Raw genomic sequence first — 24,820 nt, forward strand, 5'->3', positions numbered from 1 at the left:
GGATCGCTCTTATGTTTAGCTTCGGAAAGTCCGAATCTAGCGAGTCGGTTCGCTGTGAATGTATATAGCTTTGGAAATTCCGATTCATTCTAGCGAGTCGGTTCGCTCTAAATGGATCGCTCTTATGTTTAGCTTCGGAAAGTCCGATTCTTTCTAGCGAGTCGGTTCGCTCTAAATGAATCGGTCTTGAATATATAGCTTAGCATCTAAATGGAATGTTCCGAAAATTCTAGCGAGTCGGTTCGCTGTGAACGGATATAGCTTTGGAAAGTCCGATTCTTTCTAGCGAGTCGGTTCGCTCTAAATGGACCGAATCTTGCGAGTCGGTTCGCTGTGAATGGATATAGCTTTGAAAAGTCCGATTCTTTCTAGCGAGTCGGTTTATTCTAAATGGATCTCGGATTGGAGAGTTCGAAACATTGTGGTGAATCGGTTCATTCGGACGCTTCTTGTTAATGAAAAGCTGCTATGCGGCTGTTTTCATCATTATGTTTTTGATTCAGTTATTTGATACATCATCCAAAAGATGAATAAATAAGCTTTCCATTGATGTGTGGTTTGTTAGGATGGGGCAATATTTGGCTGAAATACAACCAAATTCTTAGCAATGCATGTTACTAATAAAAAATTACGTTTTGATACATTTACGGTAGAACATTTACTAAATATCTTTATGGAACATGATCTTTAATTTAAAAATGTAAAAATTTTGGGTCATAATTTTGACCCATACAATATATTGTTGACTACTGCTACACATACACCCATGATACTTAAGACTGGTTTTGCAATCCAAGGTCACATATGATGAGTCATTTTAGTCAGATGTTGTTGTACACACTGTTTGTGTTGTTGAGCAACAGTAAATGATCCGGTGATTTTGTAAATGATCAGAAAATCACAACTGATTCCGTTCAAACTCAAACAGATGTTGTAAGAAATGAAAATTGCTTTACTGTCAGACGTAAAAACAGTTTCCATCGATTTCATTTGGACTCGTTTCCAGTCTCTCAGCGATTATTAACAGTGAATATTAACGTTACAGACTCGTGATCAGTAAACATCGGCACAAACACACAACAGACGGACGTACTGCAGTTTTAATCGTTATACTAATACAAGCAGCGACTCCCAACGAGCGTTAAACCGGAGTCCCGTCGCCTTTGTTCGGGTCTGATGGCACTTCCTGTAGAGGGCGCAGCACTTCCTGTGCCTTGATCGGCGGCGCGGAGCCTTTTGCGAGAATCGGCCGTCCCTCGTTATCCAGAACCCCTTCACCGTGAAGCCAGTCCATCTTCTGACGGTGCTGCCGAATGGCATCGTCCACACGCGCGTCGATCATCGCCTCCGTCAGAACACCGTCCTCAGAGGAGTACGCCGCCGCCTACAACACACACACACACACACACACACACACACACACACACACACACAACAGTGTTACCCATGAGCCTCTGATTGTGATGTTTGAGTGTATTTGTGTGCAGCGTTAATGTCGATAACAAAGGAACGAACCTGCCAGGCCACTGCGAGTTTGGAGATTTCTCGTCCGGACATTCCCTCCACACGCTTCGCGATCTCTGAACACTTCAGCCCGTAATCGAACTGAGCCAACTTCAGCCTCCTGCACACACACACACACACACACACACACACACACACACACACACACACACACACACACTTTCAGTATGATGCAGCATTTTAATCCGATGTTGTGTGAAAACTGAAAATATAAATAACTAATATAGCGTGTGTAGTGTGTGTCGCTCACTGTCGTCCTCCGGTGGCCGGCTCCAGCACGTATCTGTCGAAGTACAGCCGTACGAGTCGCTCTCTTTCTTCGAGTCCCGGCAACATGAAGTTCACGATCTCGTCGATTCGATCGTTTATGGCCCAATCAAACTGCTCTGGCTGATTACTGGCAAGAACCAGCATGAACCTGAAACAAACACACACGTCAACATCATGTCTGTTTGTGTGTGTGTGTGTGTGTGTCAGACGTGTGTTTACTTGTTGCTCTGTTCTCCAGTGCGGTACAGGAATGCGTTTAGAGTCGCGCGCAGATCCTCGCTGATCTTCTCCTGAAACACACACATGACAGAGACGCGTCACATGACCATGCGGCGACACACACACGAATACACACACGCAGTGAAGGAGTGTGAGACTCACGGTGGATCTCTTGCGCAGGAATGCGTCGGCTTCATCCACAAACAGCAGCAGCCTGAAAACAAGAGCACATCACAATCAAACACTCAAAACAACACACAATCATTCACACTCACATGCGCACTCATGCTCACACTCACACAATCGCACACGCTTAACTGCACAATCACTTGCACACACGCACACATTCACACATGCACACACTTGAGCACTCTCACTCACACACACTCACAATCACATGCACGCTCACACTTGTGCGCACGCACACACTCACACTCACATTCATGCCACACACATGTACACATCCATTCTCACACATAAATGCACACACACGCGCACTCATTCGCACGCTCACATGCACTCATGCACACAACCACACAAACAATCACTCATGCTCTCACACACACACACACACACACACACACACACACACACACACAATGACACTAGCGCACGCACTCATGCACGCACTGACAATCACTCACACTTATACACGTGCACACACTTCCTCACTCATGCACAATCACTCACACTCGCAAACATACTTAACTCACGCTCACAGTCAACACACACACTCACTCACTCAAAGTTATCTGGGTCAGATTTATATATAATGCGTTTCTCACCCACGGCCGCTGGTTCCGGCCCAGTCGAACACCTTGTGCATCGCCGTCACTCCGTCTCGCCCCATCGGCGCCACGTCTCCTCCCGTCATGATGGCGTAATCCATCCCAGAGTGCATCGCCAGCTTCTGCTCACAGCCAATCAGACACGGTTACATGCGCACGGCAAAGCTACAACGCGTACGAACGCACGTGTGCGCGAGCGTTACCTTAGCGAAGAGCGTCTTTCCCGTCCCCGGTGGGCCGTACATCAGGATGTTCCGGTACAGGCCGCGGTTCTGTCGCGTGTTCCTCGTCGCTATGGCGATGTCACGCACGCGCTCCTCTAGCGTTGGCTGCGGAGACAGGAAGTGAGACGGGAAGTGAGACGCGCACTTAACACGAAAAGTGCGTGTGGTGATGGATGTGCAAATACTCACGCTGAGCACGACTCCCTCCAGCGCGTCCTGCGGTTTGCTCTTCAAGCGCTTCGCCATCTGAAACGATACACATGCGCATGAGCGCTGCTGTTCACCTCACATCCTGTCTGTGCAGGAAGTGCTCATTGTGCACACATGTGTCATACCTTGATGGGGTGTTTGAGGGCTTCCACCACAGTGAATCGTGACGTTTCTCGTACTAGCGAAGGTTTTCCTAGCCGAGCCTCGATGTATCGTCCGGCCACAGCGGTGGCGTTACGTGCGGAATAAACGCCCACCGCCAGCAGCGTGAGCCCCGCCACCTACAGGACACACCAGACGTCACACACGCGCACACACAACGACATCTGACACACACCACACACGCCAGCGCTTACCGTCGCCGTGACTTTATCCCAGTCTGATACAAACGCACGGAAACCTTCACCAAAAACGGCGCCCGCCGTCCTGAAACACACAATGAACCGTCACATGACCACATGATCAGTCACATGACCACATCTGAAGCAACTGAAAACATTTTTATTTTAATTTAAACCTTTAATTATGGTGCATTTATAAATATCTTGCATATATTTGGTATTATTTATTCAGCCATTAATCTTCACCAAGTGTTTAAATGAATAACCTTAACCCTAAAAATAACTCAAATAACAAAAATAAGGAAATATTTAATTTTATTTATAATATTAATATTGTCTTACATGTATGAAATGAAATATTATCTAATCTATAAAACGTGCATCGTTGTGATGAATGAGTGATATTACCGTATGGACTCGAGGACGGTCTGTCTGTGTTCGGCCGCTTTCAGTCGTATCTGTTCGCGGATGATGTCGGCGTTCTCTCTCTCCACACGTGCGCGAGCTTTAGACTCCGCCTCCACACGCAGCATCTCGTTCTTGTGCCGCAGCTCCATCTCGTGCTCGATGGTCGCTACGGAAACACACACAATCACATTCAGACCACGAAAAACGCAAACACTGTGAATTCAGAATGACGTCAGTCGGCCTAACCTCTCCTCATGGCTTCCTGTTTCTGCACGGACTCTTCCTGTTTGCGCAGGTTCTCCTCGTTCAGGACTTGCTGTGGAGGAACACAGGCGTTAGACTGATGCGTATCAATCAGGAGTCTGAGAGGAATCAGAGGAGTCTTAAAGGAGTCTGAGAGAAATCAGAGGAGTCTTAAAGTAGTCTGAGAGGAATCAAAGAAGTCTTAAAGGAGTCGGCGGAGTCTGAGAGGAATCAGAGGAGTCTGAGAGAGTCTGAGTCAAAACAGAGGAGTCTTAAAGGAGTCTGAGAGGATTCAGAGGAGTCTTAAAGGAGTCTGAGAGAAATCAGAGGAGTCTGAGAGGAATCATAGGAGTCTGAGACGAGTATAACATCTGAGAGGAATCAGAGTCTGAACGGAGTCTGAGAGAGTCTGAATAGAATCAGAGGAGTCTTAAAGGAGTCTGAGAGGAATCAGAGGAGTCTTAAAGTAGTCTGAGAGAAATCAGAGGAGTCTGAGAGAGTCTGAATAGAATCAGAGGAGTCTGAATCAAAACAGAGGAGTCTTAAAGGAGTCTGAGAGGAATCAGAGTGGTCTTAAAGGAGTCTGAGAGAAATCAGAGGAGTCTGAGTCTGAGAGGAATTAGAGGAGTATGTGAGGAATCAGAGGAGTCTTAAAGGAGTCTGACAGAGTTCAGAGGAGTCTTAAAGGAGTCTGAGAGGAATCAGAGGAGTCTTAAAGTAGTCTGAGAAATCAGAGGAGTCTTGAAGGAGTCTGACAGAGATCAGAGGAGCCTTAAAGGAGTCTGAGAGGAATCAGAGGAGTCTTAAAGGAGTTTGAGAGAAATCAGAGGAGTCTGAGAGAGTCTGAATAGAATCAGAAGAGTCTGAATCGAAACAGAGGAGACTTAAAGGAGTCTGAGAGGAATCAGAGGAGTCTTAAAGTAGTCTGAGAGAAATCACAAGAGTCTTAAAGGAGTCTGACAGAGTTCAGAGGAGTCTTAAAGGAGTCTGAGAGGAATCAAAGAAGTCTTAAAGGAGTCGGCGGAGTCTGAGAGGAATCAGAGGAGTCTGAGAGAGTCTGAGTCAAAACAGAGGAGTCTTAAAGGAGTCTGAGAGGATTCAGAGGAGTCTTAAAGGCATCTGACAGAGGTCAGAGGAGTCTGAGAGAAATCAGAGGAGTCTGAGAGCAATCAGAGGAGTCTTAAAGGAGTCTGACAGAGTTCAGAGGAGTCTTAAAGGAGTCTGAGAGGAATCAAAGAAGTCTTAAAGGAGTCGGCGGAGTCTGAGAGGAATCAGAGGAGTCTGAAAGAGTCTGAGTCAAAACAGAGGAGTCTTAAAGGAGTCTGAGAGGATTCAGAGGAGTCTTAAAGGGGTCTGACAGAGGTCAGAGGAGTCTGAGAGCAATCAGAGGAGTCTTAAAGGAGTCTGAGAGAAATCAGAGGAGTCTGAGAGGAATCATAGGAGTCTGAGACGAGTATAACAGTCTGAGAGGAATCAGAGTCTGAACGGAGTCTGAGAGAGTCTGAATAGAATCAGAGGAGTCTTAAAGGAGTCTGAGAGGAATCAGAGGAGTCTTAAAGTAGTCTGAGAAATCAGAGGAGTCTTAAAGGAGTCTGAGAGAAATCAGAGGAGTCTGAGAGAGTCTGAATAGAACCAGAGGAGTCTGAATCGAAACAGAGGAGTCTTAAAGGAGTCTGAGAGCAATCAGAGTGGTCTTAAAGGAGTCTGAGAGAAATCACAGGAGTCTGAGTCTGAGAGGAATTAGAGGAGTATGTGAGGAATCAGAGGAGTCTTAAAGGAGTCTGACAGAGTTCAGAGGAGTCTTAAAGGAGTCTGAGAGGAATCAAAGAAGTCTTAAAGGAGTCGGCGGAGTCTGAGAGGAATCAGAGGAGCCTGAGAGAGTCTGAGTCGAAACAGAGGAGTCTTAAAGGAGTCTGAGAGGATTCAGAGGAGTCTTAAAGGGGTCTGACAGAGGTCAGAGGAGACTGAGAGAAATCAGAGGAGTCTGAGAGCAATCAGAGGAGTCTTAAAGGAGTCTGACAGAGATTAGAGGAGTCTGAGAGAGTCTGTAGAATCGCACCTGTTGCCGGAGCTGGTCATCGTACCGCTGCCGCGCCAGCTTGTCCTGATATTGTGCCCTCTGCGGACGAGACAATTATCATCACCATCACCATCACTATCATCATCATCATCATCATCATCTTCATGATCATGTGCTCAGATGTGCATCTCACCGCCTGGTGCTGTTTGGTCTCCTCATTGAGAGTCTTCCTGCGCTCCTCAGCCTGGACGCGGATCTGATCTCCCTTCAGCTGCTCCACCGCCGCCTCGTACTCCTGGAACACACAACACATGAAAACACACAGTGTGAAAGTGTAGCTTTTCTCCATAAAGACAAACAAGAAAAACATGGAGAATAAATAAAGTGCATCTGGTGTGTTTATGGCAGATTTTATTAATCTTTTTATTTTATTAATGAAGGTGCTGTGAATCAAATTGTTATATACTCCATCATAATTCTACAATAGTCTCTGTATATTCAGCTTTTGCTGAAGTTTTTCTACTTCTTTATTTTTTGGACACTGCATGAAGACCATTTTCACCACAGAATTAAAAAAAAAATAAAACAGGTAATCGTGACTTTATCTCACAATTCAGATTTTTTCTCCCCTCGATTATGACTTTGTGAGATAAGTTACATAAGTCAAAATAGCGAGATATAAACTCATTCTGACTGTTTTCTCTGATTTTCTCAATATTCTGATTTTTTTTTCTTATATTTGAAAGAAAAAAGTCTCGAGTTGTGAAATGAACATTAATGTTTATGTCATCATGAAAACACTATCAGGGAAATTTATAAATATTTTATTTTAATATTTATAAGCCATTTCTACTAAAAATAAATAAATTAAACAAATATGAAAATATATGATTTATTCGTATAGAGACCTGAAAGCATTTATTATTATTATTATTATTATTATTATAAATATTTGAAATAAATATTCAAAATCTCAGAATTGTGAGAAATGGTCTGATTTGTGAAAGTAAAATCACAAGTTGTTTTTTCACGTTTTATTTTACGGCGAAAACAAAAAATACAGAATTGCGAGATGTAATACCTTGTTTATATCTTGTTAAGGAGTTTATCTCTCACAATTCTGCATTTTTTCTCTAAATTCTGAGTGTGCATCTCATAACTGTGAGATAAAAACTCATAATTATGTTTTTTATTTTTCACTCTGGGAACAGATTTCCATTCATAATTTTATTGTTAACAATTGCATAATTTTGTAATATTTCACATTCACCTTACAGACGCTTCATCTGATGCATTTTCTCACAAACTCTGTCTTAAAGGGACAGTTCACCCAAAAATGCCAATTACGCCGCTATCTTCTAACGACAGTTAGTGGAAGCTAGAGATTACGCTTTATAAATTTGTAAATACGGATGTTTTTCTTACAGAAACACACTGATTCACTTCAGAAGGCCTTTATTAACCCCTGGAGCCACGTGGATCGCTTTTTATGATTGATGGACACACTTTTTTGGTGTTCAAAATCTCAACAGCCATTCACCTCCATTATAAAGCTTGGAAGAGCCTGGGCATTTGTTATTGTAACTCTTTCTGAGATTGCACTCATCTGAAAAAATAAAGTCACATACGCCTAGGAAGGCTTGAGGGTGAGTAAATCAAGGGGTCATTTTAATTTTGGGGGAACTATCCCTTTAAACAGAAAATTCATTAACATGACTGATGTGTGTTTCACTCCTCAGCAGCAGCAGCATCTTTGTGACCGCAGCCGGTCTCAGGTGATCCGGACTCAGTGTGGACCGGCTCTACCGTACCTTGATCTTGGTCTGGTGCTCCATCTGCACCGTCTGCTCCTGCATGCGCGCCAGATCCAGCGCCTCTTTGGCGTGACCTGCGGACACAGGGGTCAAACATCACTAAACCAGCGCTGACCTTTGACCTAATGCCCTTCATATGATTATGACATGCACACCGAGCAATGAACGAAGCGTCGTGACGCGTTACTCACGCGATCGGTCCAGCTCTTTGGCCGCCTGCGCGGCGCGCTCCAGCCCGGTCGGGTCGAAGTTGCTCCATTTGTCCTTGGGTTTGTCGCCAGAACCGGAACCGGAGCCGGAGCCGGAGCCGCCGGCCGGGGGCGGAGGAGGAGGAACGGGCGGAACCGGAGCGTCCGGCGGAGCGCCGCTCTGACCTTTATTGAGCCCGAAGAGCCACGACATGATCCGCAGACAGACACGGACGAACCGGGTTCACAATCACACACTCACACACACTTCCACTCCACGAGTGTCACGCCGCGCTCTGCGCACGCGCCCTGCTCCTCACGCGCCGCCGCGCCGCGCTCATTGGCTCGCGCGCTCGTCCTTCAGAAGGTCAGGGAGGAGGCCACGCCCACACGGAGGCGTACGGTGGCCGACAGCTGTCAGCGCGGCTCTTGCGTCAGTTTGCAGCGTCACATGCGGCGTTTAAGCGATTAAAAGGATTATTACAGGCAAATGAAAACACGTCCTTTTTTTTTCTTTCCTTTTCGTGTTTTTTCTTTTTTCTCTGGCGGCTAATATTAACATGATGATGTGAATGACACCTCTTGTTCTTGTGGCGTTGAATAATAAAGCATTAAAAAACATTTAAAACGTTTTCGTTACTTGAATAAAATATGACATAAAAAACCTAACCTTATTTTATTTCAGCAAGTTTCCAAAGCAACATTAACTGAATTATTAAAACTAGAACTGAAATACAAATTAGACATATTAAAAATAATAATAATAAAAATAATCAAAACGCAAAACGGAATAACTGAAAATTTAACTAGATTTAAAACATGAAAATAAAAATTAATTGAAAAAGCTAGAATTGTATATAAATGCTAAGCAAAATAAGATTTTGTTGTAATCTGATAAATAACATTGTTTTACAACAACATTACCAGGAAATTATGTTACACGATCTGTATTAATATAATTACAAGATTATGAATGTTTACATTAGAGAACCGAAGGGTATTATTTATAATAAAATACATATTATTATATTAAAAACTAGTAAATACCACATGTTTTTAAAACAACAAAACTTAAAAAAATAAAAATCACAAAACACACAATTAACTACAATTAACATGAAAAAAAATAAAAATAAAAAATACATAAAGTCAAAATATGAACAGAAACTATAACAGTATCTCATTGATACTAAAATAACACTGGTTAATAAAATACATAATGCAAATTTTGCTATGAATTATTTATCAATTAAATATTTGATTAAAAAATACAGCTGTCAAATATAAAAATGTCTTGAATAAACGAAAACACCTCAAAACATGAAATTTAATTGTTGGATCAAATCTCAGTCATATATTGATGTGTAATCGTCTTTTTTGTACTGCGATCATATGCATTTATTAATCATTACATATGCATAGATAATAGTCGAATATATATATACATTTATATGGAGACATTTTATCATTTTTCCACAGTAAGTAAATGTGCATTATATGATCTTTATGTTTCTGTTTGATAACTGATGAATTTTACAGCATTCACACTGTTTACGTTCTGTTTATTACTGTGCAGCTGCTTTAAAATGATCTATATTATATAAAATGAGACTGAAATTGTATAAATGTGACTTGATTATGATTATCAATACAACACACAGCTCTCATTAAATAGGAAAATGTTTTATTGACATCATAAACACACACACAAATGACACTTATTTACAGGAACCGATCCAGACAGGCACTCAGCAGCCATCTGAGGTCACATGGTCAGCTGCGCTGTGATTGGCTGGCGGAGGTTCAGGGCGGGGTGATTCACTGCAGCTGTGTGATGCGTGAGAAAACGCCCGGCGGTTCGCTCCCGTCGCCCAGCGCGGCTCTGAGCCCCTCGGTCCGGCGCGCGTGGGCCAGTGCGGCGAGCGCCCGGAACGACCGCGGCTCGGTGACGGACAGGTCGCACAACACGCGTCTGTTCAGCTGAACGCTGCACTGTGAGCACAAACACACACGCGGTTAACGCACACCACACCTGAACGCTGGAGAATCAGACGCGTGACGTCACACTGACCTTCAGCAGGTTGTGTATGAGCGCCGGGTACTTCATGTGGTGCTCTCTGGTGGCCGCGGCGATGCGCTGGATCCACAGCTGCGGCACAGACGAGCGTTAGCGTTCAGTGTGAGTGACTGACAGGTGTGATGGTCACATGACGTGTGTCTTACCTGTCTCATACTGCGTCGTTTGGCTTTCCGTGCTTTGCTGGCGTAGACAAACGCCCTGCGGACGGCGCGCACCGCCAGACTGTAGCAGCGGTTCTTCCTGCCGCGGAAATGCTGCAAAAAACAGCAAATTATGTTTGATTCCCAGTGTAATAAGGAAAGTTTTCTTTATGTAACCAATGTAAGTAGCGCCAGTTACTTTGTATTTCCGTTTATTGACTAACAGTTTGAGAGAAATTGGATAAAGGTTTGTACAGAGTAAGGGGAGTCTACAAGGCAATACTTTTCCTAAAATGTAATTTCCTGTGTTACTGTTACTTGTGTTACTGTCCATAAAAAGTAATACAGTAACACAAATAAGTTAATTTTCATGGAGTAACTGTCATTAAAAAGTAACAAAATAACATGATTAGTTACTTTCCATGAAGTAACATGATACTGCAATGCATTACTCTCCATAAGAAGTTACAAAATAACAATTTGTTACTTTTCTATAGAGTAAGGTGAGACTACAGCACATTACTTTCCCTAAAGTGTAACGAAATAACACGATCAGTTAATTTTCTGTGGAGTAACATGATACTGCAACATGTTACTTTCCCTAAAGTGTAACAAAATAACACAATTTGTTGCTTTTCTATGGAGTAACATGATACTACAATGTGTTACTTTCCATAAAAAGTAATACAATAACACAAATAAGTTAATTTTTCATGGAGTAACTAGATACTACAATGCATTACTTTTTATTAAAAAGTAACAAAATAACATGATTAGTTACTTTTCTATGAAGTAACGTGATACTGCATTGCATTACTCTCCATAAGAAGTTACAAAATAACAATTTGTTACTTTTCTATAGAGTAAAGCAAGACTACAGCACGTTACTTTCCCTAAAGTGTAACGAAATAACATGATCAGTTAATTTTCTATGGAGTAACGCGATACTGCAACACGTTACTTTCCATACAAAGTAACAAAATAATACAATTTGTTGCTTTTCTATGGAGTAACATGGTACTACAATGCGTTACTTTCCATAAAACGTAACAAAATAACACCACTGGTTACTTTTCTATGGAGTAACGCGATATAGCTTTTCATTAAAAGTAACAATAAGTAACACGATAGTGTAATGCATCACTTTCCAATAAATGTAACACAGTTAGTGTATGGAACACGATACTGTAACACTTTAGTTTTAAAAGTAACTTTGCCCAACACTGCACTTCTATCCGATCCCATTAGAAAGATACACAGATGATGATTTCTGCTCCTGCCTCATGATCATCGTGATCTTCTCACCCGCGCGTTCTTCAGAAGCTCCTGCACTTTCCAGTATCGGTCCGGTCCGCGGTTCCGGATCCAGCAGGAGAGCGTGAGGAACACCATGACGACCGATCAGTCCGCGCGATCCAATAACTTATTGCAGATTAATGTCAACCGATTTTACACGCGTGACCTCAAGCTCTCGTGCGCTGTTTGCCTTTGCCGGTGACGCGACGTCACATCCGGGTCATGCGAACCTCCGCCAGACTTACAAAACAAAAGTCAAGCACAAATGTTTTTATTATTATTATTATTATTATTATTATATATACATACGCATTATTACCATTCAAATGCTATTAATGACTATTATTAAGAATTATGAAAGAGATTTTTTTTTCTTTTATTACAGTAAATCTAGTTATAATAGGTGTGATTTATGCTATAGGCTAAATATACTTCACAATCAGTGATTCGTATCTGATAATCAACTTCATAAACATCGCATTTTCATAAGCATCATCCCGGCTGTGTTTCAAAACCTATAGTGACCTTCCTACCTAGTGCACATCATTTGTGCTCAGTACCGACGCATACACCGTCTCAACAGGCAGCTGAGCGTGTTTTTTAAGACGCGCCCCGCGGCGCGGTGCATTGTGGGCTGCTGGAGGAGCGAAGGGTCAGATTGACGCGATCATGGCCGCGGTGTGTTTCTCCTTGAGCCGCTGCGCCGCCGTTCACCGACCCGCGATAATGGTGAGAAACATCACGACACGATTCATCAGCGCCGATCGATCACATCCGATCATCAATAGCGGATGATCAGTTTGACAGAGACACAAATCAAAGTTTACAGCATCAGATCAGAGTCTGCAACAACAGACAAGGAGATTTATACAGATTATTATTGTTTCATAATAATATTTATGATGTGAATATGAAACGACAAGCGTTTGTTTTGCATTATTGATGTTTTAAGCACTAATTCAGCTTACGATGTGATGTATGCAGTATTTTAGTTATTATATGTGATATGTGTGGATCATGTGACTCGTTTAAGAGTGTTTTCTGTTACTGTCAGTGACGTAATTCCGTCTGTGAACACTAGAGGTCAGTGTCTGTGTTCTGATTGGTCATTGTCAGGCGGTGCGGTTCGCGCAGACGGCGGCGGCGCCCGCGGCGCAACCCAGAATCAAGAAGTTCCAGATCTACCGCTGGGATCCCGACAGAGTCGGAGACAAACCTCGCATGCAGACGTACGAGATCGACCTCAACACGTGAGTGGAGCCGCCGGACGTTCGCTCGCACCCGAATCCGTTAGTCTCTAGATGTGGCTCTGAAGGGCGTGTGTTGTGTTTCAGCTGCGGGCCGATGGTTCTGGACGCGCTCATCAAGATCAAGAACGAGATGGACGGCACGCTGACCTTCAGACGCTCCTGCAGAGAGGGTGAGAGCACGGTCTACTTGTGTGTGAACTGGTTCTGATGTGGTTTCGGGTCTAAGCCGGTTCTGTCCGCAGGGATCTGCGGGTCTTGTGCGATGAATATCAACGGCGGAAACACGCTGGCGTGTCTGAACAAAATCGACACTAACACCAGCAAGGTGACGAAGATCTATCCTCTGCCGCACATGTACGTGGTCAAAGACCTGGTGCCGGTGAGTATCCGAAAGAAGACGCCGTGTTTTTGTCCTTCGGTGGGTTTGTGTGAACACCGTCTGTCTCCGCAGGACATGAGCAACTTCTACGCGCAGTACAAGTCCATCGAGCCGTACCTGAAGAAGAAGGACGAGTCCAAACAGGGGAAGGAGCAGTACCTGCAGAGCGTCGAGGACAGACAGAAACTGGTAGCGTAAACGCATCAGGACACGCGTGTGTGTGCGTTCCAGCGTTTGTGTGTTGTCTCACATGTGTGTCTCTGTCAGGACGGCCTGTATGAGTGTATCCTGTGCGCCTGCTGCAGCACCAGCTGTCCGAGCTACTGGTGGAACGGAGACAAGTATCTGGGACCAGCCGTCCTCATGCAGGTCAGCGCAAAACTGAAACTGAAAATGTGCTCATCCGCAGGTCCTTCGTTTCTTCGTCGCATGGATGTGAATGGGTGCCGTCAGAATGGGAGTCCAAACAGCTGATAGAAACATTACAATAATCCACACCACTCCAGTCCATCAGTGAACATCTTTAAACAAAAAACCTGAAACAAATCTGTCATTTAGATGTTTTTAACTAAAATACACTGAGTCCATAATAATACTTCCTCCAGTGAAAAACTGGTCTGGTCTGAATCAGGAGAGAAATCTGCACGGTTTACAAGCCAAAACGGTTCAAAAGCTTTTGTTTTCTCAAGATGTTAACTGATGGACCGGAGTGGTGTGGATTACTTATGGAGTATAGTTATGGAGTAACGTGATACTGTAACGCATTACTTTCCATAAAAAGTAACAAAATAACACAATTAGTTACATTTTAGAGTAACGTGATAATGTAACGCATTACTTTCCATAAAAAGTAACAAAATAACACAATTAGTTACATTTTAGAGTAACGTGATAATGTAACGCATTACTTTCCATAAAAACGTAACAAAATAATGCAACTGGTTCCTCTTCTGTGGAGTAACGTGATACTGTAACGCATTACTTTCAATAGAAAAGTTACAAAATAACACAATTAGTTACATTTTAGAGTAACATGATAATGTAATGCATTACTTTCCATAAAAATGTAACAAAATAACACAATTGGTTTCTTTTCTGTGGAGTAACGTGATACTGTAACACATTACTTTCGATAGAAAAGTTACAAAATAACACAATTAGTTACATTTTAGAGTAACGTGATAATGTAACGCATTACTCTCCATAAAACGTAACAAAATAACGCAATTAGTTACTTTTCTATGGAGTAATGCTATACTGTAACACATTACTTTCCATAAATAAGTAACAAAATAACACAATTGGTTACTTTTCTATGGAGTTTCGTGATACTGTAACCCATTACTTTCCATAAAAAAAGTAACAAAACACAATTAGTTACTTTTCTATAGAGTAACGTGATGCTGTACTGCATTACTTTCCATAAAAAGTAACAAAACAACATGATTGGTTTATTTTCTATGGAGTAACGCAATACTGCAATGCATTACTTCCATTAAAAAAAAAAGTAACAAAATAACACAGTTACTTTTTTAAAGAGTAAGGCGATACTGTAACACATTACTTTTCATAAAAAGTAACAAAATAACATGATTGGACAATTTTGGAGTAAGGTGAGACTACAATGCACTACTTTCCCTAAAATGTAACAAAATAACACAGTTAGTTACTTTTCTATGGGGTAACGCGATACTGCAAAGTAACTTTCCCCAACACTGCATATGATAGAAGAACACAACAAGAAACAGATCGATAGCTATGAATGATTTCTCGTCATGTCTCATGATCATCTCACCCGCACGTTCTTCAGAATCTCCTGGACCTTCCAGTAGCGGTCCACGGTCCATGTGGATTACTTGTGGATTATTGTAATGTTTATTTCAGCTGTTTTGACGGCACCCATTCACTGCAGAGGATCCATTGGTGAGACAGTGACGGAATGACACATTCCTCCAAATCTGATGAAGAAACAAACTCATCTTTGGGTGAACTATTCCTCTAAAACCGACTCCGTGACTGTGTTTCAGGCGTACCGCTGGATGATCGACTCGCGTGACGATTACACCGAGGAGAGGCTCTCCAAACTCCAGGACCCGTTCTCTCTGTACCGCTGCCACACCATCATGAACTGCACCAGAACCTGCCCGAAGGTAAGACGCACACAATTCACAAGACGTTTGACCAGAGGATGTCTTCAAGTGTCCTCATGAGTTTCTCGCTCCGCAGGGTTTGAATCCAGGCAAAGCCATCGCCGAGATCAAGAAGATGATGGCCACGTACAAAGAGAAGAAGACGGCGTCGGCGTAAGCGTCCCGCCTAATTTAATGAAGATGTACAGATCTGCAAAGACCAGCGGCTCACACGCACACACACACACACACCAGGACAGAGATCATATTATCATGCACAAACCGATGCTGCATTGAGTCGTTTCTGCTCATCACTCCATAAAGAGACGCTTGTGTTTGTTTCAGAGATGTTTAAGATCTTAAGAGAGATCTCGCTGTATATTAAATAAATATATGCTTATAGAACACCATGTTTTGTCTTTACCCATTTTATTTCTACAAAAACAACCAAGTGTTTGATAAACGTTTTCCTCACATTTGCAATCAAAAGTCTATTCAGACTTCAGGCACTTTTCCTCATGTTAGAACAACATAAATAAATAATAAAATAAGATTACACTACTAGTCACAAGTTTTTGAACAGTAAGATTTTTAAAGTCTCTTCTGCTCAGCAAACCTGCATTTATTTGATCCAAAATACAGCAAAAGTAGTAATTATTGTGAAATATTTTTAGCTGTTTTTTTTAAATGATAAATAATTTAATAATTTTGCGATTTCAAAACTGAATTTTCAGCGTCATTACTTAAGTCACATGATCCTTGGAGAAATTATAGAAATTAATACTTTTATTTAGTAAAGATGCTTTAAATTAATTCAAAAGTCATGATAAAGATATTTATAATGTTACAAAAGATTTCTATTTCAGATAAATGCTGTTCTTCGGAACTTTCTATTCATCAAAGAAACCTGAAACAATCTACTCAGCTGTTTTCAACATCATAATAATAATAACAATGATTATTTTTTTATGTATATGTTTTTTGAGCAGCAAATCAGAATATTAGAATGATTTCTGAAGGATCATATGACTGGAGTAATGAAGCTAAAATTCAGCTTTAAAATCACAAGAATAAATTACATTTTAAAATATATTCAAATACAAAGCAGTTATTTTAAGTAGTAAAAATATTTCAAATTTTTACAGTTTTTGTTGTACTTTGTATCAAATAAATGCAGGCTTGGTGAACAGAAGAAACTTCTTTTAAAAAAAAACATCCTGTTCAAAAACGTTTGACTGGTAGTGTATTGATTTATATATATTAATAGTTTAATAATTATAATTACATAATATGATTTTCAATAGCTGAAGTGACCTTTCATTATTTGTTAGAATATGTATAACTTAATATTTTAACTAATTGCAAAAGCTGAATAATCAAAGTCTACTGATTAATCAGTGAAATAATCGACGATTAGTCAATTAATCGTTCTAATAATTGTTAGATTAACTGATTATCAAAATAATCGTTCGTTGGATCCCTAGTTTGAATGATGATAAAACTAATAAAATAATAATAAAACACTGAAATAACACAAATGTAAGTCTGGGAATGGTCATTTTCAAACATGAGACAAATTAAACTCGACTATTTGAGCTGCTTCTCAGTTTAATTTCCAGCTTTTATTAGTGAAAAATAAAATAATAATAATAATTTTTTTTTTTTTTTTTAAGTGTTTTTAGAGACACTTTTGAAGGAGAACTCTGTTTCTCCTTTACTATTCATACAGTTCCTACATAAAAGTGTCGAATTATTAATTTTATTGGGCCATTAACAACGTATTTTTACTTCGTTACTGTACGTAAGTGCATTTTTGATGTATTTGAACGTTTATTTTGGTAAACCGTTACTCCACTACATTCCAAATGATTATATCCTACTTTTTAGCCCATTATATTTAACAAAAACACATTGTTGTTCGTTATTTCGACCTGAGGAAACTAAAGCGGTTCCGTTATTCTCCCGCGAGAGGGCGATGAGAGTCACGTGATCAGCAAACCAACGAAAATAACTCCTTTAAACACGAACTAACAAACACAGATCCGGGAAACACGCTTTATAGGCGTTTAAAATGTTAAGTTTAGCTTTATAAGGATAAATTAGAGTCATATTCACGGTTTTGGATGAGGTTTCACATTCCTGTCAACGACGATCCGCGGGGAGGGCTCGTGGGCGTGGCTTAAGCGCAGTGGGCGGAGACAGAGGCGGGGCGAAGCTGAAACTTCAGACACGCTGAGATCTGAGCATCACTCGAGGAATAAAGGACTGAATTAAAGGTGAGCGGATTCGTTCTTAAAGTCATATGTAGCGTGTTTAAGTAAACTCCTGAGATCAGAGGGAATGTTTTATACATGATACGCGTGTCTGCATGTCATTTGAGCCCTAGTTTAATGTAGGTGCAAATTAAGCTTACAGTTCTACAGAAGTTAATGAGTGCATGTGTTACCCTCATGATCTGAAAAAAAAACCTTTTTTTATGGATCATTTAAATGTGTTTAAAGTTTGCTGTTGACATTGTGGGGTCTGTTGGGGGCTTTTGCTCTGTGGTGGAGGAAGGGCAGAATTACAGCCAGGGGCAAATGACAAAACAGCCAACATAAAACACACACAGAGAGAGAGAGAGAGAGAGAGAGAGAGAGAGAAACAAAGAGTTGCAGCAGCAAGAGTGTTTAAAAGAGAAATGAACAAAGACTGTTATGTTTTAACGAGACTGAAGAGAGTTAATGAAGAGAGCAGAACACATGAGTGTGTGTGTGTGTGTGTGTGTGTGTGTGTTGGGGGAGGGTCTTTTAAGGGGGTTTAATGACTCCCAGATGTGAGTTGCAGCATATGCTTCAACACACACACACACACACACACTGAGGAATGTCTGCACACACACACACAGACACACAGACACAGACTGTATTTACGTTGAGTGTGTGTGTTTCTGTTAAACAGATCAATATCTGTATGACGATTCACGGTTTGATATTACAAGCTGAAAAAGTATGAGTTTAATGAGAGCGCCTGTCTCTCTCTCGCTCTCTCTCTTTCTCCGTCTTCACGACGACCTCGTCTCACCGGGGGTCAGAAGAAATGAGAGCGAGAGACAGACAGACAGACAGAGAGAGAGAGAGAGAGACGGAGAAGACGGGAAATTAATGGTACAGAAAATGGCTTCTAGGAAAAGAGCCGAGAGACAGACAGGAATGTTTGCGGCGGCACAAGGGTCGTTTCTGAGAAAAGGAGAAAAGCAGAAGAAAGAAAGCAGCACATTCTTTGAGCGCAGGAGTTTCGGGGCCACGGCGGGACAGAGAGAGACAGTGATTCAGACACGGAGTCAATCACAAATATAAGCAGAACGCTGACTATAAATCACTCCCTGTCTGGTTTGTTTCTACAGACACTATGAAACTCTGTTACCTGCTGCTGCTGTCAGTGCCAGGTGAGACACACACACACACACACACACACACACATTGTGTTTCCATGTTTTATGGGGACATTCCATAGGCGTAATGGTTTTTATACTGTACAAACCCTATTTTCTATCGCCCTACACCTAAACCTAGTCCTCACAGGAGACTGTGCACACTTTTACTTTCTCAAAAAACTCATTCTGCATGATTTATAAGCCTGTTTCCTCATGGGGACCTCACAAATGTCCCCACAAGGTCAAAATTTACTGGTATTACTATCCTTGTGGGGACATTTGGTCCCCATAACGTGATGAATACCAGGTGCACACACACACACACACACACACACACACACACACACACACACACACACACACACACACACACACACACACACACACACACACACACACACACACACACACACACACACACACACACACACACACACACACACACACACACACACACACACACACACACTGATCTGTAATGTGTGTTGCTCCACAGGTCTGGTTCTGGCTCAGGAGCAGAACTATGATGATTATTCCGAGATCAACAGCTACGATCCGTTCTACTGTAAGTGTCTCAGCGTCACGTGTGTGTTCATGTCTGTGCTCTCGTCTCTTAATCACGAGCTGATGTTTCTCTCGTCTTCAGATCCGGCCGTTTCTCAGCAGGTTTTACAAGCGCAGACCTCAGAACCGGGACAGGCCGGTGCGACTCTTACTTTGTTTGCTATTGTTTATGTCGTGTTTCATTGTGTAGTCTAAACTTGTAAGGCTAATATAGGACTGTTTGTGTTCCAGCGGTGGAGTTACAGACGGAGCCGACTGAACCTGGACCGCTTGGTGAGAGTGAATCACGAGTCAAACTAAACCAACCGCAGGTTCAGTGCTTTAGCGGAGCTCCAGCGGTGCTGTTTTACTGTTATTTATATACTGCATAAATATTTATTCATAGTTTTTATTGCTGCCTAGGAATTTAAAGTTCAAGTTTTCCATCTAATATTTATATTTAATCTTTATTTGGCTTTATTCCAATTACTAAAAACACTTTCTAAACCAATGTTTTTTAATGCACCACTTCATTTGAGAATTTTGCTCTATTTTGCTTCCATATCACATACCACTTCATTCAGACTAGTAAAAAGGAAAACATCCAAAATACACATTTAAGTGTTCATGTCATCTGTTTTAATCTGTAGATTTCAATCTTCAAAAGTTTTTTTCTTTTACAAACACCAAACTTTACCGTTTTATTCCTCGCAATATTCTGAAGGATTGTTCATATTTCAATCACACTGATTTTTACTGCTACATTATGGTGAAAATGTGTTTGTTTTGTGTGTGTTGACAGTGTTTTCTGTCATCCTACTGAATTGGTACAAACTGCTTGTCCCACTACCAAAAAACACATTTAAAAGGCAACTGAGTATTCAAATCTTGGTGACACTTTAGTAAAAGGAACAAGTTTCACTATTTACTTGTTGCATACTGGCTATTTATTAGTACTTATAAAGCACATATTCACACAATACCTAAACTTAACAACCACATTACTAACTACTAATACGCAGCAAATTAGTGGTTTACGTAGACAAAAGTAATAGTTAATGGTTTGTTAATAGCGAGAATTGGATCTTAAAATAAAGTGTGACCAAAATCTTAGATGTTTACCAAGATTCTTCTATTATCTACTGAAAATCACAATAATATTTAAAATATCAGTAAGCTTAATAAATATAAAATCATCATTTATTGGGTACTTGTAATGGGGAGGTGGCTGTCCTGAACCCTAAAACCTAAATTTCAACTTTCAACTAATTTTCACATTTTATTCCATTGTTGTTTTTAAAAAATGTATATGTGCCGCATATTTCATCTCACTACCAAAACAGTGTATGTTTTAGTGTATTGGCTGAGACTCTATCTAATTTGTCACTACCGAAACAGTATAAACTTGTCACTACTGAAACATTTGATGAAGTTTTTGTAGCGACATCTTTGCTTTTGGGTGTTATCCCATAGAATTGTCACTACTGAAACATTTGGTGCCGTTTCAGTAGTCACATCTTTGTTTGTAGGGTGTTATGCCATAGAATTGTCAGTACCGAAACACTTAATGTTATTTCGGTAGTGACATTTCTTACGTGTATCCCATAAAATTTTCACAACCGAAACATTCAGTAGTGACATCTTTGTGTCTTTAGGGTGTTATACCATAAAATTGTCACTACCGAAACATCTGGCGGCATTTCGGTAGTGACATCTTTTTTTTTTTTTTTGGGTGCTATGCCATAAAATTGTCACTACCGAGTGTTTTGGGTGTTATCCCATAGAATTGTCGGTACCAAAACATTCTGTGACGTTTCGGTAGTGATATTTTTGTTTTTTGGGGTGCTATCCCATAAAACTGTCACTACTGAAACGCCAACAAATGTTTAAAATTGTCACTACTGAAACATTTGGTGACGTTTTGGTAGTGACATCTGTTTTTTGGCTATTATCCCATAAAACCGTCACTACCAAAACATGTCATAATTGTTTCGAAAGTGACAAAAGGGAACATATAATCCTTTATTTGGGGGAAATAACAATTTTAGTACAGTTATGCAAAGTTTAGTCTTTTAGTAGTGTTTTAGTATGTGGTCGCTATCAAAGCATTACTGTCACTACCGAAACATGGGATATTTTGTCAAAAAATAAAGTATACTAAATTATCAGCTAAGATGTTATAGTGTTTGCTTCAATGTATATTCAAACTAACGAATCCTTAGGTTTGAAATCATATGATCAACTTTTTGCCTTTTACAAAGAAAAATAGATTCAAACTAAAACAAATCGCATAAACCACACTTGAAATATTATTAAAAATGTCAGTTATTTCCTCTGAAAACATTTTAATAAAATAGCAAAAAATATATTTACAAGGAATATCTTAAGTTGTATCTTAATATAACCCTTCTTACTGTGTTTCGGTAGTGACAAATTTGCAGGGAGAACACATATGTTCCAAAATTTCTGAAAATACAATACAAAAATTAACTGCACAACTGCTAGAAATATATACCTTGGCTATTATACATTTTGCATACATACAAATTTTTTTTCAGAGTTTCCAACTCTGAACCAGTTCTGTAGAGTGGCTCATATAATAATGCATCACTTGCATGTTTAAACATATATTAGAAAGAGTTCGGTGTCAGTCATGAATGTGGGTTGTTTGTGGTGTCTGTAGACTGTCGTGAGGAACAGTATCCCTGCACTCGTCTCTACTCCGTCCATCAGCCCTGCAAACAGTGTCTCAACAGCATCTGCTTCTACAGGTCAGCACACCATTATATTTGATTTTCTATAGTTTTTCAGCTAGTCACCAAGACACAATTTCTCATTTGTAAGTTTTCATGTAAAACGTGTATTTGATGTGTTGTGTTCAGTCTGCGGCGGGTTTATGTGATAAATAAGGAGATCTGTGTGAGGACCGTCTGCGCTCACGAGGAGCTGCTGAGAGGTGAGTGTGTGTTTGTCGTTTACCTGCGTTCCTCCATTGAATAAAGACGTGTAACGTGTTCTCTGTCTGTCTGCAGCGGATCTGTGTCGTGATCAGTTTTCCCGCTGCGGTGTAGTTGCGCTCAGCGGCCAGTGCGGGGCGATGGGCGGCAGCTGCGCTAAGAGCTGCGGATCCTGTTAACACACACACACACACACACACACACACACACACACACAGATGCCCTGGTGCTGCCGATCAACTGACAAACAACTTACGAACAAATGTTCTTCCAGTAACATTAACGGGAACGTTAGCAAAACGTTCTCAGAACGTTTCCGTGTTAGCTGGGATGATCTGGGCTCGTGTAAACTGATATTTACTGTAATAATCTCTGGTTTGGATGAATATATGTCGCCACTGGTGCTATTGTATCTGTCACACTGGTGCAGGAGGAACCGTTTGTATTATAACTGCTTGTCGTCCAGTGCTGTCGTCGTTGTTTACTTGTTTATTCTGTCTTGGGGTGAGTTACACTGAACCCAGACTCAAACCCTCACGCCTGATCTCAGGTCAGAGGTCTAGACCTGTAAGCACTGATCTGTCATCATCAATCACCTGAAGAACTCTACTGACCTGCGCAGACTTCAACATACTCAGCATTTACTGTAATATTAGCTGTTCCAAACTACGTTTGCAGTTTATTAATAAACTTTTGTTGTACTGTACGTTTAAATAGAGTCTACAAACATGAAACTTTTCAAAACATTTTAATGTGTACAAAAACAGTTCTAGCAACAGGAGTAAGACTGTATCTCATTCACATGTATACACACACGGACCAAAAGACTGAGCAGTTTTAAAACATCAATTAAAATGCCTTTTGTTTTTAGTAACGATACACAATAAGCCATTGACGCGATGATGATCGCTCCAGATGTTTTCTTTGCTTCTGATTTAACTGTATGTAACCTGCACCTTAATATTATTGCTTTTGAAAATGAATTAAAATAACAATTATTGATATAGTTTGCCGTCGAGTGTCTCACCTCAGTAATTCGCGCCATTCCCGCCAAAATCCGTTTGTTCACGTGCACGCGCTCCCGGAGTAAAGCGCGCGCGACCAGCGGTGAGATCAACAGCTTTGACAGAGACTTTTGACGTGATGAAACGGACATTTTACACACGTTTTCTTAGGTCTTGTGTTTATGAGTCAGTCTCACTGTTAAAGTGGACACTTCAGCGGCGAAAACTCAACAGCAAAACGTAAGTGAAATGTTTATATTTCAGATTGAGAGCGGGTTTAACTGAAGGGTGAGTGGATTAACATCAGTTCACATCACTAGTTGATAAAAATGACCTGTCAACAATCAGTTGAGGTAAAAACATAATAGTAAAATTACTGCATTACAAATTATAAAACATGACAGTTCACAATTGTTTCAGTATTTAAAAAAATGGTTCAAAGTCAGTTCCTGAACTCATTCACATGAACTATAAATATTACAGTAAAATATTCAAGTATTTATCAAGTGTTGAGTGTGTCAGTGTTTAGGGAATGTGAGCACTTTGTTCATCCATTAAGACAGTTATATTTTCCCTCTAAAAACATGTCTGCAAAACTCTTTTTTACCATTACAGTAACATGAATTACGAGAATAAAATGTGCTTAATTCTCATTAATACGACAGCGTTTTAGTTCAACATTAAAAAATTACAAAAATCTAAGATTACAAAACTGAAGTTGTAATATTACAAGAATGAAGTCGAAATATTTAAACAAATAAAGTCAAAATTATGAGGATAAAGGCAAAGTGTTTCGAGAATAACGTGGCACATTTAGACTTTATTCTCATAATTTCTATTTAATTCTCATAATTTCGACTTTATTCTTGAAACATTTCAACTTTATTCTTGAAACATTTCAACTTTATTCTCACACTTTCAACTTCATTCTCGAAATTTTGACTTTATTCTCAAAATATTTACTTTATTCTCTAAACATTTCGACTTTATTCTTGAAATTTCAATTTTTTCTCGTAATTTCGACCTTATTCTTGAAATATTTTGACGTTATTCTTAAAATATTATAATTGATTACTCGTAATTTTAGATTTGTAAAAACATTTTAAGGTGGCACTAAAATGCTATCGTACACTGTAATGTATAAAGTCACATTGTAAAAAAAATATTGGTCCTAAACATAGGCTCAACTCTTTTTAAGCAAAATACTTTTTTTTCCTTTTGGTTTTGGGGTAAATAGTGTTCTGACATTTCTGGACGGGCTTTAAAAGATTCACATGGAAGCTTGTTTCCACCACAAAATAAATTAAAAAAGATAATTGCGACTTTTTAGGTTACAATTCTGACCTTTTTTCCGTGCGATTCAGGGTATTGTGAGATA

At 40.4% G+C, this 24,820-nt stretch overlaps 5 protein-coding genes across 6 annotated transcripts in view; 2 read left to right on the plus strand and 3 right to left on the minus strand.

The window, feature by feature from the left end:
• Positions 1-925: 925 nt before the first annotated feature.
• atad3 (ATPase family AAA domain containing 3) lies at positions 926-8,588 on the minus strand. Its single transcript, XM_051100644.1, has 16 exons — positions 8,253-8,588; positions 8,059-8,135; positions 6,441-6,542; positions 6,287-6,346; positions 4,231-4,300; positions 3,985-4,150; positions 3,592-3,661; positions 3,361-3,516; positions 3,215-3,271; positions 3,005-3,130; positions 2,799-2,923; positions 2,176-2,227; positions 2,014-2,084; positions 1,775-1,942; positions 1,516-1,624; positions 926-1,384 (listed from the first exon to the last, which is right to left on the minus strand). Exons 1-16 carry the CDS (start codon positions 8,461-8,463, stop codon positions 1,142-1,144), a joined length of 1,863 nt encoding a protein of 620 aa, XP_050956601.1. The 5' UTR covers positions 8,464-8,588; the 3' UTR covers positions 926-1,141.
• Positions 8,589-9,911: 1,323 nt separating this feature from the next.
• Positions 9,912-17,694, minus strand: mrpl20 (mitochondrial ribosomal protein L20). Of its 2 annotated transcripts, none has more exons than XM_051100601.1 (5): positions 17,639-17,694; positions 11,775-12,005; positions 10,473-10,583; positions 10,321-10,398; positions 9,912-10,241 (listed from the first exon to the last, which is right to left on the minus strand). In XM_051100601.1, exons 2-5 carry the CDS (start codon positions 11,859-11,861, stop codon positions 10,068-10,070), a joined length of 450 nt encoding a protein of 149 aa, XP_050956558.1. In that variant the 5' UTR covers positions 11,862-12,005; positions 17,639-17,694; the 3' UTR covers positions 9,912-10,067. The 2 variants fall into 2 exon arrangements, with proteins under 2 accessions (XP_050956558.1, XP_050956560.1); XM_051100603.1 differs by lacking the exon at positions 17,639-17,694 and adding an exon at positions 12,299-12,369.
• On the plus strand, positions 12,359-15,933 carry sdhb (succinate dehydrogenase complex, subunit B, iron sulfur (Ip)). Its single transcript, XM_051100596.1, has 8 exons — positions 12,359-12,494; positions 12,882-13,015; positions 13,100-13,185; positions 13,258-13,394; positions 13,467-13,583; positions 13,662-13,763; positions 15,422-15,544; positions 15,621-15,933. The coding sequence occupies exons 1-8, from the start codon at positions 12,435-12,437 to the stop codon at positions 15,699-15,701; spliced, it is 840 nt and encodes a 279-aa protein (XP_050956553.1). The 5' UTR covers positions 12,359-12,434; the 3' UTR covers positions 15,702-15,933.
• Positions 17,695-17,733: 39 nt separating the features above from the next.
• Positions 17,734-23,442, plus strand: mfap2 (microfibril associated protein 2). Its single transcript, XM_051100600.1, has 8 exons — positions 17,734-17,799; positions 18,909-18,950; positions 19,435-19,503; positions 19,585-19,641; positions 19,734-19,775; positions 22,165-22,252; positions 22,364-22,437; positions 22,514-23,442. The coding sequence occupies exons 2-8, from the start codon at positions 18,914-18,916 to the stop codon at positions 22,615-22,617; spliced, it is 471 nt and encodes a 156-aa protein (XP_050956557.1). The 5' UTR covers positions 17,734-17,799; positions 18,909-18,913; the 3' UTR covers positions 22,618-23,442.
• Positions 23,171-24,820, minus strand: part of LOC127157370 (rootletin-like) — a 29,695-nt gene continuing 28,045 nt past the window's right edge. Inside the window, exon 36 of the mRNA XM_051100604.1 lies at positions 23,171-24,820. This exon is cut by the window's right edge and continues 517 nt beyond it. The gene's annotated coding sequence lies outside the window, so the exon portion shown is untranslated.

This window comes from Labeo rohita, unplaced genomic scaffold, assembly GCF_022985175.1.
Source record: "Labeo rohita strain BAU-BD-2019 unplaced genomic scaffold, IGBB_LRoh.1.0 scaffold_106, whole genome shotgun sequence".
Lineage (NCBI taxonomy): Eukaryota > Metazoa > Chordata > Actinopteri > Cypriniformes > Cyprinidae > Labeo > Labeo rohita.